Source organism: Sinohyriopsis cumingii, chromosome 19 (assembly GCF_028554795.1).
Source record: "Sinohyriopsis cumingii isolate HCF-2022 chromosome 19, ASM2855479v2, whole genome shotgun sequence".
Taxonomy (NCBI): domain Eukaryota; kingdom Metazoa; phylum Mollusca; class Bivalvia; order Unionida; family Unionidae; genus Sinohyriopsis; species Sinohyriopsis cumingii.
In genome coordinates this window covers 46,772,217-46,792,310 of record NC_142979.1, presented here as the reverse complement: position 1 = coordinate 46,792,310, position 20,094 = coordinate 46,772,217, and the positions used below count along the sequence as shown (strand labels likewise).

The window sequence follows — 20,094 nt, the reverse complement described above, 5'->3', positions numbered from 1 at the left end:
ATGGACACCCATATATACTCTATTTTATGTTCACCCATTTCCAGACTAGTTTCCATTTTTCCATACAATTAGTACCGTGTGTCCTATAATATCAGAATACGATGTTGATTATATATATGCTCCATCGCGTTAAAAGTGAGGGTTAGTAAAGATTTGCTGCAATAAAAAAGCAACGAAACTTACATTTTGTCCTGTTCTGTGGTTCTGAAAATAAAAAGTTAAAGAGAACAAAGTTTAGCAGAGATTGAAGTATGTCAGGGACATGTAATTCAAAAAGATATAAAAACTTGGAATATTTAAAAATGTACGTAATACATAGTCTTGTCAATGTGGAGAGATGTGGACAGACTCATAAACAGATGGCTCGACGATACGAAATAGCCCAATTCAAGGACACCTATGGCTGAGTGGCATAATGAATATAGCAATAATAAAACTATAGTGTGAGAACAATTAATTTGGATCCAATATCAATCAACCAGGCTTAGATGTAGTCGTCAGTACTACAATATTTCAAGAAGGACATAGAAAGAAGAATATTCAGACAGATTTATTGATATTATTGTGATGTCACGCAATAAAGGTAATGATCCAATTAAAATTTCTTTCTCTGTTCCTAAATAATAATGCGTGTGTGTATGTGTGTGTGTGTTCGTGTGAGAGAGAGAGAGAGAGAGAGAGAGAGAGAGAGCATACTCACTCGTATTTAGTACTGAACCATGTACTAAATCTGGAAAATATCGAATCTAAAATATTAAGCTAATGTCTGCCAATACCTATTCCGTATCAGGAACTAGAATTAAAAAAAAAAACATGAGTTTTTGAAATATTTTAACATGAAAATTTGTTAGAACATACACAATTCCCATAATAAAATTTCTAATAATGTTGTGTGACACCAACGCTTACATTTAATTTTCCGTCAATTAATGCTTTGAGAGTAAATTCAGAAAACAGCTATGTAGCTGCATGAGAAAAAGTTAGATTTATATAAAACAGAAAAAGTATACGTCATGTACCCTTAATATGAGGTTAGATAAATATATGATGAAAGTAAAATTTGTCTCACCGTATGTTTTCTTGGTTTTCTCTGCAGAATGACAAAATTTCAATTACGAAGTTGTGTCATGTATTTGAGAGCACATATATGAATTGATACAATAAGAGGCTATAATTAACGTGAAATATATATATATATATATATATATATATATATATATATATATATATATATATATATATCACCTATTAAACCTATAAAGGCAACGTATATGTAGAAACAAGACTCTTACCGACTACTATGTCTGATACACTCACATGTAATCATAAAATATACACACCCATTTATCATACATACAAGATACACATAAATTAGATTAAAATATACATCACATTCACATGTTATCATAAAATAAACAAACACACATTGGATTAAAAAATACACACAGATTAAATGAAAACATATACATGTTATACACGTAAATTTTGGGAGATGTGACGGTGGAGGTGGCAACCAAGTTAAGTATATCAATGTTATGGTGCTAGGGCATAATCAGACGAAGACATTTGCGAAGTACGTTCTTACAAGAATAGCGTGCTTGTGCTTGTTTGTTATCAGAGTGCTGCGGATATGTAAAAGATGTTTGTACAGAGCCGTTTTAGAGTTAGACAAACGAAGATTAGAGTTTGGAATAGACCACAGACTGTGTGAATGAATATTGTGAACTGAATTTAGATCATTGATACATTGTGGAGCCATGTTATGACACGAGTTACATGTCAACATAGCTTAAAGTTCTTTACTCTAATATTAAGAGGTAATTAACGTAAATTGAGGATTAAAATGGGAGGATGGACAGCCTGTGCTTGTAATAATTCTAGAGGCTCGATCCAGGTATTTAACAATCTTGCAAGACTGGCAGCACATTAGAATTCCAATTGTCTCACAGTAGTTTTTTCTGTGTTCGATTGCATTTTTTTTATTTGCACCACGGCATCAGAGTAACAACACCCTGTTGCAAATGTTGCAAAGGAGAAGGAATTGTATCACTCTGTCATGCTAGGCTGTGTTATCTGCAGAACGAGCGCTTTAGCATTCGTATGGAGCGGAAAGTCATTAATGATTGAAATATTATATTTTCTTCAACGTACATGAATAGCCCTTTATGAAATATACAGCTTTGATATATATATATATATATATATATATATATATATATATATATATATATATATATATATGTGTGTGTGTGTGTGTGTGTGTGTGTGTGTGTGTGTGTGTGTCTGTGTGTCTGTCTGTCCTTGGCGGGGAATAAATTAGTGAGCTTAAGTCCCATTATAAACGTGAAATAAATATTGTTGTTAGAGAGAGAGAGAGAGAGATAGAGAGATACCTTTCCATTTTTATTTGTCTGAAAGTTATAATGTATAAAGATCAATAAAAGAGATAACGTGGGACAAAAGCTAAAGACTTATTGAGACTTGCTTATATTGCCCGTAATTATACAAAATGATAATGGAAAATGCTGGAAATTGATCTCACATAAGAGCTAAACAGTGTAATATTCGCCTTGAATCAAATAATAGAGTGAATATGCATGACATAAAGTTTTAAACAATGGAGCATCCCTACACTAATTTATCATATTGTGACATTACAAATAATCTTACAAGAACTGACGTCTGAAAATTACTGTTATTTAAGATCTGGTCAATGTAAAAGAAGCCACAACACTTATGTTTAATACAATAGTCCTAGAAAATGTTATGCCCGGAAAACGAACATAGAAAATAATGTGACATCGGTCCATGACTCCTCTAAATCATGTGGCACGTTGAAAAAATATTATATTTCAATCATCGAAATCATGAGAGGTTATTAAATAAGCTTCGTATCGAATTTATATGAAACCCAACTATCCTTGGAAAAGTTAAGCGGTGAAAAGCAAAGCTTTGGAGACCGACTATCAAGGAACATAACTCGTGCAAATGTAGTCGAACACTGGAAACCAAGTACATTCAGGACTCGCGGTACTAATTCAGTTCCCATAGTAAACCTAGGCAAACCTATGCAAACACCATGATATTCAAAATTCAATAACTTTAAATTTTTGAGTACTCATGATCAAACCTATACGTATTAGTATAGATGAAACCTGGAAGTCAGCTTCTGAATTGAGGAAAGGATATGAGCCGCAGCATTTTCTGGACCTGCATGTGTTTGAAACATGTGCTTTCAATTCCGCACCAGAGTCAGGTGTTAATTGTAGTAATGAGTGTTCCACACTCAAGACTGTTAAAGAACTGAAATTCCATCAATAAAACAATGTCTCTATTTTTTTCCTCACTTACAACTAGGATAAGTTCTCAAAAGATTCTTTTTCCTAAAATATAATTTACATTATTAACCAATCCTGGTCAGCCAAACCCATATACTCTATTTTATGTTCACCCATTTCCAGGTTGGTTCCCATTTTTCCATATCATTTGTACCGTGTGTCCTATATTCACCCTTGACTTTTTTGACAGCCCTAGGAATAGTAAGAAGTTCAATGCATAAGTAAGCAATGTGCATAGTTCTGCTTGTCAAAGATTACATTAGGGAATATTACATTATATTGCAAGTTATTCTTCACCTAAAAACCAATGGTGCATATCAGGCAACATTTAAATATTTGAGCTTTATTTAAGAAAATCAGAAAAAATACTAAAATAAAGCTGTCTAATAAGAATCATCATTTTAAATATCACCATTTTTCGCTCTTCAATTTAATGCTGAAATATATTACCAGCGTTGTCTTATTCCCCCCACCAGAAAACATATAATTTAAAACTAAAGTAAGGTAGACACAAGTCCATTTAAATGCAAAATATGAACTTTCAAAACTTTCACTGACAGAAATTAGTGGGACAAAAAGCCATGAGAGGTCATCACCATTAAGCATGGTGGAAGAGACCTAAGTGATCATATCTGAAGCAATATGCTTCAAAACACAACTAGGAAATATCATATTGCTTACTGTAATTACTCTGTAAATGGTAAATTGTAAAAATGTTATACATGCATACACACACACACACACACACACACACACACATATATATATATATATATATATATATATATATATATATATATATATATATATATATATATATATATATATATATATATATATATATATATATATATATTACTTAGATATAAACCAAAGTGCAAAATACTCCATACAACATAGTCAAATCTACACAGTGTTCCCCCTCCCCCCTTCTTGGCAACAGTTGATATATCTGAATATGTGTTTAATATCCCACTGAATGTCACTCTGTGGTTTACAGAAGGTATTAATTTTGCTTGTTATCCACAACTATAACCATATGATTGCATTTATAGTAAAGTTAATTTCACTTGCATATGTGGAGTCACTGTTTTGCTCTGGTTGTCTATAGGACTCACGGTACTAATTCAGTTTCCATAGTAAACCTATGCAAACACCATGATATTCAAAATTCAGTAACTTAAAAGTTTTGAGTGCTCATGATCAAAAACCTATATGTATTAGTGCAGATGAAACCTGGATGTCAGTTTCTGTGTTGAGGAAAGAATATGAGCCGCGGCATTTTCTTTTTTGAAACATGTGCTTTCAATTCCGCACCAACGAGTCAGGTGCTAATTTTAGTAATGACTGTTCCAAACTCAAGACTTTCAAAGGACAGAAATTGCATCAATAAAACAATGTCTCTGTTTGTTTTACTTACAACTAGGATACGCTCTCAAACGATTCTTTTTTTAAAATATAACTTGCATTATTAACCAATCCTGGTCAGCCAAACCCATATACACTCTATTTTATGTTTACCCATTTCCAGGCTCGTTCCCATTTTTCCATATCATTAGTACCGTGTGTCCTTCAAGGACTTGTCGTTGAGAAGGATGCGTACTCAATTTGGTGGAAATCGAACGATACTTACGTACGTTATGCTTCAGACAGCAATGTTTTGAGGACGATCAATCATGGGACACAACTCGTGGAAATTATTCGAGATACTTGAAATATATTTTATCCAAGGTGTTAGCAATATACAGGTGCTAATGATTTTAGCTACCTTTTTGCGGCACAAACCACTGGTGAAAGATTTGCTTTCATGAAGAATAGAATAAGTTAATGAAGACGTGGAACGCAAGTATTCCAATGAATTGAAGGCCTCGATAGTAGAAGTATGTTTACCAACTATGGCTGAAATGAAATGATATTTTTCAATGTTATGCGTGGAAACCAAGCGGTTAGGGAGACAAGCATTCTGGGACCATTAATCCCTGTAAATGATGCCACCGAATGTTGGATATCAAATTTCTCAAAAGGTCTTATCAATATACTTATGCATCCTAAATTTAATTGAAATCCAACAAGCCTCAAAAAAAGATATAACGCACAAACCATGTTTTGGACGATGGACAATCAGGAGCCATAACTTTTTTAAATGATGCCGTGGAATGCTGGACATAGCTTATTCAAGGCCTCATCAATATAAATATGCACATTAAATTTGGTGAAATCAAATCCATGGTAGTGTGAATGCTCTAGAAACCAAACTACTGTTGAACGATTAATTAGGTTGAATATCGCCTATAAATTATGCAATCGGACGTTGGAAATCTAAAGTCTTTCAAGATATCGTCAATACAGTATTGCATTTAAAATTTAGTTGAAATACAACACGACATAGTTCAGCTATGCTGGGAAACAAAGGTAGGAGAATGAAGAGTCAGGAGATTCAACTCCTGCTAATGACAACACTAAAGGCTGGAAATCAAACTCGTTAAATGTCTTATGGAAGTAACGCTGAAGTTCAGATTTGGTTGAATTCCTTGCTAGGACTTAGCTGCACAAACTAAAGTTAGAAAGATTGGTAAATAAGGCCATAAATAACATAAATCATCTAAACGATGACATAAATATTGAAAATGAATCTCGTTCGTGGTCTGATGAAAATAAGTTTACGAACCAAATTTGATTGATTCTAAATATTTCCAGTAAACCACCAAGTTACCTTATGCAAACCAAACTGCTGATGGAGGGGAAAGTGATTACCTTAAGAGCTTCGTCTACCTCGTCGAACGGAGCCATGGAAAGACAAAGAATAAAAAGAGTATAACTGTTATCTACAATGCAATATGCAATTTTCAGTTGATTACATCGATATTCTTTCTTTCTTTGTTTGGTTTTCCCTGGCTGACAAGAAATCTGTATCTTCTTAAGAGGAATGTTTATTTCCAGACCAACTGACTTTTAAAGGAGACGAAAAATTGGAAATCGATCATGTGATTTTATTGTCTTCTACTGTTTAGCTTTGCTATGGACGCAACGATAGTGAATAACACCAGCATTCTGACTTACGAAAATGTCTCCACTGTCAGTCTGAAAGGAAAACAAATGAACGATATATAAATACTAATCGTGTCTATTGATGGGAAACCAACGTTAGGACAAAATGGCTGGTCAGGAGCTATCACGGGCTCCCGCACATAGGGGCAGGGGAGGGACTCCCCCCCCCCCACCACGATTTCACCTCTAAACATGTTTTGGCCTACATCCGTAACAAAGCTGACCAGTACACGTTTGCCTACCCCCCTCCAGCAAGAAAAATAATTCTGCAGGCGCCCCTGGAGACTATGGCTGCTCTAAGTGACGATGTTGTATGTTATACATTCAACCACTTCAAGGACAAGTCAACACAAGCCACACCGAAAGATAAAAAATGATCATAACTCTGCATTCAGTATTGTAAACGAGAAAGAACCCATTAAAGACACATGTAGGTGTTCGAAATAAATTTCACATAAACTATATCAGAACATGCTAAATAACGTTTCAGTCATGCTGATTACTTGAAACAGCCCATGTGCGAAGTATGAAGTTACATGACAGAGGCCATTTTCTATCTAAACTGAGATTATAAGACAAAGCCTATAAAAGGAACATCTAGGTCTACGAGACCTTGTAGAAGCCACACTGCATCAGTATACGCTCACTGGATTCTAAGCTACTCTGTTTACAAGACTCACATGCAGTTGAGATTTAAAAAATTAAAATTCACTGAAACGGAGCAATAACTCCTTCAAAACTGGAACTAGAAAGACGAATACTTTAAAAGGCATAATTATGCATAAAATGCAGTTCGACTGCAAAAGAGCATCCAGTATCGTGTAAGGATTGTGGAGCACTGCTGGTTACAAGAAGTGTAAATGGACGGACAAACGGACTGTATGTACATATGGATTCTGCATCGTAAAAGATTGGTCGGAACTAGCAAATGGGAATTAGACTCAAGCCCTTCAATCTCTCAGCCCCACTCCACCCACCTTGATCCACTTCTAAAATAGCTAATAGTTTGCCAGGTCGAGGTTTGAAACCGATAGACAGTTAGTAAGAGTTCGGGTGAAGATGAAACTTAGCCACCTGACTGTATCAACCAAGGTGTAATAAGGAAACACATATTTGTCATCCTCGAGGTGTACTGAACAGTTGGCTAAAGACCTTTCCTCGACAGCCGTTCAACACTTATAGGTAGTACATTAGGTGCTAAGCTATACTTGTCAATTTTGATTTGATTGGTCGAACAGCTAATCAGATCGAGACGGCATATTTCTAGCACGCAGCCAAATTTCGACGGAAGGAAAGGGGTAACTCGCTCCCTTGCTTAGAAGGGTTATGGGGTTCATAAGATCAAGAAGTATACCTTGAATTAAGACAATCGTTAGTTCATAAAATATCCCAGTAAAAATGATAGCCAGAATATTTAAAAACTACTTACTGCTTGTCGCTGTTAGCTATGGCAAAATACATAACAAGACAGTATGTCATCTAAATATAAACAGTGTAAGATATAAATTTAATGATATTATATCGATCATACAGGACCATCAGGTAGATCTCTTTGTGTTATCAGAGACTAAAACTGACACTTCCTTTAGCTCAGATTTATTTAAGGTCAAAGGCTACAATCTTGAAAGGAAAGATAGAAATTGTAATGGAGGAGGTATTACCATAGGATCTAATCTACCTTTCTGGCGGATTAAGTTATCAGAATGTAATCTAACTTAATCAATACTCACGGAATTTCGGCCCAATGAACGTATGTGTTTTTTTTTTTTTTTATGTTCCTACAGGCCCCCAAGTTTAGTAAGTGCTGGCCTTGATGCAGATATAGGAAGCAAATTAAATACCGTTTTAACCAAGTATGAACATGTATATCAAAGACGGTGCTTATCTAAAATATGACCTCTTAAATATGGAAAAAAGTAAATCCTTACTTCTGTCTTTGATACATTAAACTTAACAAATGTTACAGGGAACTCTGCCTATTATGCATAAGACTTATCTCATTCCCGGAAAGACACTATTGCTACTGACAATTCACAGTTCTTTTGTAACAGTATAAATTTCGAATGTGGCTTGAGCGATGTAAAAAAAAAACCCCACTTTTTCATGGCATTAACACGTTTGTTGATATTTATGATAAATACTGCTATTGGAGGTTATTGATAATCATGCTGCAAATAATCGAAAATGGTTCCCCCTCCCCAAAGGACTTAGAAAGGCCATATATAAAAAGCGTATGACACTTAACAAATAAACAAATAAACTTGACGATTCTTGGAGGCTTGAAAAAGCAAAAACAAAGAAAACCCTAAAATTTTGTCACAAAGCTCAGAATCTATCTGTACCGCTCCGGTGGCCTAGTGGTTAGAGCGTCCGCCTCGGATGGGGGAGGTCGTTGGTTCGATCCCCGGCCGAGTCATACCAAAGACTTACAAAAATGGTACTAACAGCTACCTCGCTTGGCGCTCAGCATTAAGAGTTCAGTATTTGGACGGGTCAGCCTGGTGTCAGGATAATGTGACTGAGTGGGACATCATGCTACATGCCTGAGGCATGATGCCCCAGTGCCAAACATCACTATAAGCTGTAACACTGCAGACATCGTAGCGATATGACTGAAACATTGTTAAAGCTACGTTAAAAATCCAAATTGCACACAGAATCTATCTGATTATATTGTTTTGAAAGCTGCAGTGATGGCTAAAAATATAATGACTTCTGGCCTACCATTAAACCTTTACTATCATCCAAAAATAAAAATTCATAATGTAACATCATCCGCATGGAGAAAAATACCCTGATTGTTGACAAAGCAAAAGTGTATGAAGTTTTCAGCGAATGCTACATAAACACTGCGAAAACCATTGGATCACATGGTCTGATAAATAACACAATACTAACCCTAGCATAAAAGCTATTAACAACAATCAACCACCTAAAAAATACCCTATTATCAAATTGAAATCGTCAGTGCGAGAACAAGTTGAACAAATTTATGAAAACCCTTGATGCAAAGAGATCTACAGGCGTTGACAATATGCTACCTAAACTGCTTAAATTATGCGTACCCGTTTTATGCTCAGAAATTAGCTAACTTTTAATTACATGTTTTGACAAAGGGACATTTCCAGATCATCATAAAGAAGCACTGGTAAACCAAATTGACAATAAATCTGATTCTCATATTTTCCTTGCACCTCCAACATATTTAGAGGCTTCAATGTAATCAGATACAACTGAAATTCGATAACATTTTTCATAGCTTTCTATCTGCCTTTAGAAAAAGGTATGAATGTCAAACAACTCTATTTAAACTGGGGGAGGACTGGAGGGGGACACTGGAAAATGGCTCCAGTCAAGTGCAATACTAATGTATCTATCCTAGGCTTTCCAGTCTTCTGCGCAGCATCGTCATCGAAGAATCGAAAGCCTGCAACATTGATCTAAACTAGGTCAAACTAACTGAAAACTATTTGTATAACCGAAAACAACGCATTAAACTGGGATCTTCATATAGTAATTGTGATATACCCTTCACAGACATAAGTAGTAATAGGGGACGATATAGGGCAAATACGAACATACCAAAGGGTTCAATACTAGGACTTCAGATATTTTATATCTTCCTAAATTACATACTGTATTTCACAAAACAAACAACACTGTATACTTATGCTGATGACAATACCATGTCTGACATCCATAAAGATCCAAATAATTTAATAGCTGTTCCACAAATGTATATAAAGAAACTGACTGACTGGTTCGCAGCAAATTATATGCAATCATATCTTAAGAAATTCCAAACTATTATTCTTGGCAAAAAGCGCACAAAATAAGGAATATCACTATAGAAAACCATGCAATCCACGTAAGGCCTCAGTACAACTCCTTGCAGTAGATATCGATTCTCAACCAAATTTTAGCAACCACATGTCGAATATCTGTCAAAAAGAAGCAAGACAATTAAACGTCTTGCAACGTCTCAACCACTATTTGTCCACTAATAATATGTTACTAATTTACAAATGATTTATTAGGTCAAATTTCAACTACTGCGCCCTTGTCTGACACTTCTGTAGCAAACATAACTCCGACAAAATACAAATAAATACAGTATAGGGCACGAAAACTTGTATTTGATGATTGTACTAACTGTATGATTCTCTGCTAGAAAAGCAAAGCTTCCTACTCTTCACACTAGTAGATTAAAATATTTGGCAACTGAAGTATACAAGATACGTCACAAAATCTACATAATTACTTTTATTTTCTGGTCACTTTCCAAAACTGCCAATATAGTCTAAGAAACCAAATTTTGGCAACCATGAATAATGACCACTAGGTATGATGAGCTCTCTTTCATATCTGACGCTCCCAAAGTCTAGAACAGCCTGCCCAATGAACTAAAACATTCTCTGATTTCAAATAATTAAACAGGCTGATTCAGGCACGGTCCTGGCTGCAGCGTAAATGTGCCTTATGTGTATCTGTTTAGCGGTCAATGGCACTTCCGCTGTAGAGGTACCATCGTCACTGAGATAGTCAGACTTAAATACTCCAAACATAATGTTATTTTAAGAAGTACCTTCTTCTATTTGAACGTTTAGTACAATCATTTATCCTAATGTAATTTGTTATACCCAATTAACACCTACAGCTGCATACGAAATAATTTTGCCTTGTCTTTTAATCAGCTGTAATGACTGACAATATGCATGCTGATACACAATATAACATTTATATACCATATTTAAATTAAGTATACTTCTCTCTATGATGTGTTACATACGGTCATACATAAAACGTGTGCGTCTGCATGTTGTCTACTTATGCGATGTAGCTTAGTTTAATTTCACGTGGTAATGTATTTTATCTAATGCTGCATTGTCTTTTAATATGCTGTTGTATTGTCTGTTACCTAATGTTGCATTGTCTTTAATCTACCGTTATGTTTGGTACTGTAAGTCTACATGTGTATGGTTACATTGTAAATATGTACTATCTGTGTACCTGTCTGTTGAATTCTGAAATACTATTGTTATGTCTGTAAAATATCTCGTACAAAGTTAGTGTGTCATTTATCTTAGATCACCGACGTTAAATACAATTTCATGTATCTTGCATCCTGCAAGTACTTACTCCTTCTCCTTGTTAACCATTTCCCTGAAAAAGAGTTACAATGAAAATTACACCTTTAATGGCAAATTAGTAAATCAGTACAACAGTAGACAGGTAATGGTTCAGTATTTTACAATATAATCAACAAAAATTCCTAAGACCTGACCTATTTTTTTCATGCGCGAATTACTCGCTTTTGAGCATGGAACCAACTACGAGATCGCCTAATGCAAACGCTACATAGTAAAATATGGTATAATTATATAGCAATGTAATAAAAAGATTCGCAACGCTAATAATTTGTTCATCTTATCCATAATTGTAAATATACACAGAACAAAAATGTATAACTTGGGCAATGTGATACAATTTCACACGTTATAGAAACGTCATGCAGTAATATTCAACCCTCTTGCAGATATATTTAAGCCGATTTTGCTCTGGACTATGTAGACCATGACATTAGTTTTGCACTTGGTCGATTACCCTGTTTTCCAGCACATATAAGTTGATCAAAATTGTCTTTCAAACATACCTGCTTTGGAGATACAACTACGTATCAGTTTTCAAAATGTACATTATCCAGTTCTTACGACCCTTGATACATGAAGCAAGGCGGAAGTTCCTTTTGTCTAACCCCTTGCCCTTTTGCAGTTGATAGAGTTACTGCCCATATCAACAGACATCAACTGACCAATAACAGAACTCGTTACGTAACCCGTTACATATTCCGTATAGTAACTCTCATGATGTCCGTATGACTTGAAGCTGAAGGACAAAAGGAAAAACAAGTGTCTTCTTCTACGGAGGCCAATATCATTATTCTCCACTATCTTCTTCGGTAGATTTAACTAGCATCTGACAGGATCACTTTCCTTCAGAAGCAACCAATCAGACAACAGAGCGGAAGATACTGCTTGGCTAGTTACATATGTCAAGGGTCAATGTGGAATGAAGTGGATCGATGACTCTTTGCTATACAATATTCAGAATGTATGTTATAGAATGACCAAACATTTAGTTACCTAGTGCCGAGTCTCTCATGTGGCGGTTTATTATTACAAGTTTCAAAAGAAAAGTCTTACAGTTATCAACTCTTGACTTACTTCAGCTTTTCCAAAAGTCTGTAAAAATACGAAACAAATAATCTCATATTTCATATATATATATATATATATATATATATATATATATATATATATATATATATATATATATATATATATATTACATCAGCATTCATTTAGAAAAAAAAATTCTATGGAAAAAGCAGTTGTATTAGATGCATACAAAATGCAGATAAAAACAAATACTAATTTTGAACTTTAAATTATAAATTATGAAATGCACATACCGGAGTATATGTTTATAAGTCAACTCAAGTAAGCGTATACATTGGTAAACTTGTCGAGTACTTTCAACAGACATACAGAATACATATATATATATATATATATATATATATATATATATATATATATATATATATATATATATACAAGTAATAAACTGGATCTAGCAATGGATGGATCGCGAGTGTCAGGGATTAAATAACATAAATGCAATACACTGACAACGAATAGTGCAAAAACTAGCTTTTAACTTGTCTGAGCACTTTCGACTCTCGCGGAATCTTTAGCTAAATCAAACACAAAATAGAGACATGACAAACAATACAGACAAAAAAGCGTTTACATTACATGAAGTCTGAGCAACTATATATAATAGAATTAAACCTTTATAATGTTTAATTTCGTTTAGGTGGCTTCAGCATGTCTGACAATGTTGTAACCTGGTTGGTATTGACCTACAAAAGAGGAGGTATAACGCCAACTGTTTTAATTACAAAGTTGTGTAACCCATTTTATATCCTGGATATTTTATTCTTTCTTCAATGACAGTAATAACCATGCCAATGATAACAGCAATGAGAACAGAAATAATTATTGCTGAATGAGTGTGTAAAGATAAAAATGAAAGAACTATACAATTGGAAAAGTGGTGGCTGTAAACAGATGGCGATTTTATTTGAATATTGTTGTCTTTTTGCTAGTCTTCTTCGTTTAAACCACATGGCTTCTGTATTCTTAGGCCGCATATCCAGCACGATTCCTTTTCTTTCCTGGTTTCATAACTGCAGCAGGGTTTGTAATTCCAGTCATGGTTACATCATTGAAAGTTTGGCAGGGAGAAGAGACGTGTTCTGCAACTGAACTTCTGTCGAGTTTCTTTGTCATCCAATCAGATCTGTGAAGACTGATAATTTTGTTTAGCGTTTCAGTTTCACCTACATACTGAAGGCCACCGATCTTATATGTAATGAAATAAGTTACATTCTGTTTGCACATTCTGTTTAGGTCATGTATGTTCAGTTTTTCGCTCGTAACCGTGTTAAAGAATGTCCGAGTGTCTATCATATAATGACAGGCTTTGTATATTTTATCACCAAAGGGACCAGATTTGCCAGGATGGTCTTGGCTTTTGATTGACGTTAGCTTCACCCCGACTAGAATGTCTTTGAGAGTTTTCAGTCTGCGGTAGGCTACTGCTGAATTGTTCAGGATGATTAACTTTAGTGTGTCACATGATTATACGAAAGGTTAGCGTTTCTGAATAATTTTACCTTATTAGGGGTTTCTGGATGGTAGGTCAGGATAAATGGTATCCAGTCAACCATTTCCTTCTCTCTATAGTTTGGTAGGTCATTGCGGTTTATTTGCTTGTTTGGCGCTATGTGCTGCCACATCTGTCAGGTCGTTGTCGTAGCCTCTGTTCATCAAATGTTCAGGTAACTATTAGACACTTTAACACAGTTGCAAAAAGAAAGAAATAGTCATTATGTCAGGTCGTGATAAGAGCTGAAACGTGAAGGGAACGCCTAAGTGCCGACCATCCCGTGCCGCACTTCATTTCCCATCGGGCCAAACCATCATTTGTTGAGCAAGGGAAATTATATCAATCGTGTTGTGCTCCCATGTTCTTGGCCGACATCCTGAAGTACTTGGCAATTGAAGTCTTAGAGATGGTCGGTAACGCAGCCCGTGACTACAAAAAGGCCAGAATCACACACACACACACACACACACACACACACACCCGTCATCGGCAGATGGTCATTCTCAATGACAAGGAAATGCTTATGCTCCTATCTTCTGGAGTATCCATTGCTCAGGATGGTGTGTTGCCTAACATCCAGACCTGTTCTCCTGGCCAAGAGAACTAACCTCTTCATCTCTCTCTGTCTCTGTCTGTCTGTCTGTATGTCTTTCTCTCTCTGTCAATGTGATATTACTCTTCTTCATATTATTCTGATATTACTCTTCTTTATGAACATCACTGTTATTTACATATCAAGTGTGTGTGTGTGTGTGTGTGTGTGTGTGTGTGTGTGACTCGAACCTGGAGGATGTTTCAGAATGGATAATAACAGTGCATTTTATGAAATTATAGTGAATAAAAACGAAAATTTATTTGAAGCGCATAAGTGCTTTTACAATCTTTTTTGTTCGAAGGATGGAAGGGTTGGTTTGTTGTCTTAGCGGTACATTCAACGTCGTTGGAAGGCCATGAGATGTATGTATGTATGTATGAATGTATGTGTGTGTGTGTGTGTGTGTGTGTGTGTGTGTGTGTGTGTGTGTGTAAACTCTAGCTAAATATCAAAGTATAGTGCAAAATTAAGTTTAATCGCCTCTGAAGGTTTTCTCCTTAAAATACAGATGCTTGCATACAGGTTACATGATTTAATATACAGATGCTTGCACACGGGCTACCTGATTTCATCTCCTCTAAGCCTGAAAAGAAAAAGAATAACTAATGTTATATTTCTTAATGATGACGTTTCAATTGTCATATTGTACGAGGATTAAATATGTCAAAATGATGTCTGATTTTCTTTTGTTTTCAATTAATATCTTGGCGGTTAAAATAAACATCTAAGTATAATGTACGTATAGGGTGTACTTATACACTAACAACAGCATCATTAGTACTACTACTATTGCTACTGCTACTACTACTGCCAAAAATAAAATTAAGCATTTATATTAAATGATTGTGGTAAGAAAATATATGAATTTACATTTTATCTTGTCTAGGAAAGATTTTCGGCAAAACACTTTCATAGATGGGAAATTAAAAAGACACTCCTGTGTGCAGAAACATGATTTTTATCTTAAAAAATAATTTCGAATTCTATTTAAAATCGAGACCTGTAACTGATATATTACAGTCTCTGACGAACGTTTATGTTCTGGTGACGTATGAAATTCTCGAACCACGTATATTTAATAGCCTATCAGATAGAGCGTTGTAATTCAGGGAGAACTATCGCAGGCAATAATATTTTCCGAATGTCGTTTATTGCTTTACGAACTTTGGTTGGTAAATCAAAGGGTCAGCAGAGCACGATCTCACACTGGCACACATCAGCTATTCTTATTATTAATTTATCTCGATTTTAATTAGATTGGATACTTTGTTTGCCGTCAAATGAATTTTGAACATTTATAACAAACAGATCATAGGAAATAGAAACCCATCTTCCCGCACTGTCACTACAGTACTAGTAACATTTAGAAGTTTAACAAAACAACAGCTTTCTTTAATGATATAATATTTAATGTCGAAAATCTATATATTTTATTTCGACACATTATGGGCTTGAAGCCTGTAAAATTTAGCGACTGACGTAAAGATAGATTTTGAAATTCAGATAATCGTGGTCTGAAGAATTCAAGATGTGTACCCGTCTGGTTTCATTAGAAACGTGCACTTGTCCGGTTTCATTAGAAACGTGCACTTGTCCGGTTTCATTAGAGGTAGCGTATACAATTTAAAATCAAGTAAGTCCAGATCATGTGCATCCAAACAATGTTTCTTTCTTATACAAAAGTCTTACTTTTCTGCCGTATAGTCAGTACTTTGAAGCACACTTCCCGCCATGTTCTGAAAGAAATTTAAGTACATAGACTACTTAATTACTTTTTTAAGATAAACACCTAAAATTAACACTATATAAAACTGTTAAGCTTAAATATTTCCTGTTGTCCAGAAATTATACACAGAAAGACACTGAAGTTAGTGAGTAAAATTAGTTTGTTTTTCTTTTGTTATGTCAGACGAGTACTTCATACAAAAAGTACAAAAGACAACGATATTCTTCAATTCTGAGAACTTATTGCAAGTTAATATTATGGTCTAGTTATTTAACACTAACCTAGGGCCGATTTAAAAATGGAATACCGAAAGGTTGAAACATAATGATTCCAGTTCGTTCTGTTCCGCTTGAATAATAAAACTCCACTGTAATTATAGGTTACTGCATTTGTATGGGAAAATAGGAACGAGTTTTCGGAATGAATACTGCACGAACTTGTGAGTGCAGTATATCCTTCCGACAAAACGAGTTCCTATTTTCCCATACAAATGCAGTAACCTTTTTATTATATGCTCATTTTTTTATTCAACCTAAGGTTAAATTATATAAACAAAATACACTACAAGAAACAACGTAAATGAATGAATACCGTATTCCAAATTAAATACACAAGCGCAGATTTGACATTACAAAATGACATCATTATTAATGCGCACATAGCTCCGCCCAGATAAATTTGAACTTAGTCGCGCGGTCGACATAACTTTCGAAAGAAAATGGCGTGTCTAGTTAAAATTAAAATTTGCAGTCATATTGTGAATGAATGCGCATTGCAACGACTTTTCCATTTGATCTGGAGTGAATGTATTTTGGGTATTTTGTTTCGATTCGATGAAAGTTTGTGATTTTGGACTGGATTCATCTGTGCAAATTATACATGAAATTCATCGGATTGAAGTGGCGCGGGAGAAGCGTATTTACGTCTGCAAATGTGTTTCTGTTTCTGTCATTGAATGTTTGAAATCATAACGTGGGAAAATATGAAGTCTTTCAATTGCAATTTTCAAAAGAACGCTATGGAATTTAATGTGTATTTCATTTTGAGTGCAGTAATTGCACTTACAGAAATTACAGCACACTTTTGAAATGTGTAATCCAGATTGAAAACCTATGACGTGGCTCATGTAATTCCGATTTGCAGAATTAAGAAAAAACATTTTGAGGAAATTCAGGATGTAAAACTGTAAGTATGTTTTATTTTGCTATTCTTATCACAAGATAAAGAATACAGTATATTCCTTGTCAGTTGTATGTTATTTGTAAGGACATGATCGTCCGTCTTTTATATAATGTAGCTAGCCTAAATCCGTAACATCGTATCAACGCGGAATGTGCCAAAACAGCTGGGTTTTTTGTGTGTGTACAGTCTACGAAACATGTTTTAGTTCATTCAGAAACGAATTTAAATAACCACAACGTAAAGAGCCTCTTACGCGAGTGTATATGATTTGTTTACAAATCAAAAGTGCTGGTGTCTGCGTCTTTGCTTGTTTACAATAGAAAGTAGTTCCTTTATTCACGTGAATGCTATATGTGCATTGTCGCGCGCATTCATTATCGGGGAATACTGAACGATTCCGACAATGTAAAGATAACGGGGGGAAAAATGAGCATATAATAATTAAAGGTAACAGCCTCTATTTATAATTTTATAATTTACAGATTAAATTGTTCATAAGATACATGTAAGTGCAGTACAAAATTCGTTATCATGTCTTTGCCCTGAACCTGATACCATGAGGTGAAGACTATTACACTTGTCTCGATCGATATCAAGATATAGCTACATGCTGAACATGATATCATGAGGTGAAGACTATTACACTTGTCCCAATCGATGTCAAGATATATCCACATGCTGAACATGATATCATGAGGTGAAGACTATTACACTTGTCCCAATCGATGTCAATATATAGCTACATGCTGAACATGATATCATGAGGTGAAGACTAATACACTTATTCCAATCGATGTCAAGATATAGATACATACTATGTTTGGTGAAATGTAAATTTTTTGACGAAAAAAAGAAGTTACTTAAGTGGTATTATCCATTACTTCCGACTTGTATCTACAAACTGAATTAAATGAAAAATCCCATTCATACATGTTTGTTTCGTGATGTTCACGAGCCAGTGCAGCTAAACACCAGCCAAGACGTTTACCTTAACATCAGTGCTTGAGTGCTGACACTTAACTTAATCACTGAAATGGAAATAAATACAATATCTGGTCAAAATTCATTTTGCATGTACAATACATTGTGTTCTTAAGCTAAACGAAGTACAAATATTTACGCAAAGACTTCTGACTTAACTCAAGACCAATTAAATCTAGCTTTCAAATCTTCATCACAAATTTGAGGATATAGTTGTCACACCTGTACCATAATCGTTCAGAACCAATTAAATAATGCAAAATGTGTTTTAGTGGAATCTCATTTCAATCCAATATTTATGCATGAGGAGTAGTGATAACAAGATTTCTTGTTAAATTGCTATTTCCTTTGACGGAGGTCGGAAGAGTGTCCGTTTCATCAGAAGCAAATACATACGTTCGTAGCAATTTAATTGAAACACTGTGTCGAAATCACCATACATTCTGGCGAATTTAGGATGGCCATCAAGGCATTCATGTTGTGAGGCTGTATAAGCATATTTTAATACAAGAACTATATACTGCATAAAAGAAGTATTGAACAAAAAATGTCGGTGTGACCGTACGTTCTGGAAAAATAGCTTTTGTAACATCTGTCAAATTATAGGAGGTTATATTCGTATCATTTTCATTTAGTACCAAATACATTATCGTGAGAACCGTATTAATTAAAATCACATGTCAATATTATTATCTCTTTAAAGAGAACTAGTAATAACAAGATTTCAATATATCACATTGCCATCTTGTTGGAGGTGTGATAGCATTGTCTGTGCATACGACCAACTGGATGTCATAACAAATATTTTACTAAACAATCCCATCGCGGTGCATCCATTTATTCAGAAGAAGCAGATATTAACCAAATTTCAATATGATTACCACGGTAGCCATATTTGACCAACTAGATATGATAAAAACGTTTCCATTAAAACACCATCTGCCAAATTCACATCTCTATTCAGGATAAATAGCTATAGAAATATTTTCTATACGTCCACCACAGCGGTCATAATGGACGTCAGATCAGCACTTTTCGCATTTAGACCCGACTAAACATAAGAAATCTTTAAGTGAAAACTACGGTCATCCGTTTAGAAGAAGTAGCCAGAACACTATTTTCAAGATGGTCATCAAGCAGACTGTATGGATATTATTTTGGCACCATATTAATGTAGGAAAAACCTACCATGATATAAAATCTCTGGATGAAAACTCTGCGTAGCTAAGGCTATCCGTTTAGGTGAAAGATCTGGAGGCAATGTCAGAAGTCAGATCGGCACCATTTTAATTTAGTTCCAAGCAGACGTCATGAGTCTTTATGGGAAAACCGATGGTATATACGATCATCCGTTGAGGAGGATTAGTGATAACATGATTGTAAACATGTCCACTGTGGTAGTCATACTTGATGTATGAGCCGCACCGTTTACATTTAGGACGAAATGGACATTATAAGTCGCCTTTTGGTGATCACGTCATGTGGATACG

The 20,094-nt window shown here is 34.9% G+C and overlaps 1 protein-coding gene across 6 annotated transcripts in view; it reads right to left on the bottom strand.

Annotated features, from left to right (window-relative positions):
• Nucleotides 1-20,094, bottom strand: part of LOC149775642 (uncharacterized) — a 176,937-nt gene that overhangs the window by 16,982 nt on the left and 139,861 nt on the right. For 3 of the 6 annotated variants that reach the window (XM_089943208.1, XM_089943211.1, XM_089943215.1), the window contains exons 2-10: nt 16,405-16,451; nt 15,278-15,298; nt 12,611-12,628; nt 11,526-11,549; nt 6,399-6,419; nt 2,394-2,411; nt 1,070-1,090; nt 701-730; nt 184-204 (exon numbers count right to left, since the gene is read on the bottom strand). In XM_089943208.1, the coding sequence (XP_089799334.1) occupies nt 184-204; nt 701-730; nt 1,070-1,090; nt 2,394-2,411; nt 6,399-6,419; nt 11,526-11,549; nt 12,611-12,628; nt 15,278-15,298; nt 16,405-16,451 (221 nt within the window). Of the gene's footprint in view, nt 1-183; nt 205-700; nt 1,155-2,393; nt 2,412-6,398; nt 6,420-11,525; nt 11,550-12,610; nt 12,629-15,277; nt 15,299-16,404; nt 16,452-18,611; nt 18,652-20,094 lie in introns of those variants that run through there. The other 3 variants (XM_089943210.1, XM_089943209.1, XM_089943213.1) reach the window with 2 other exon arrangements.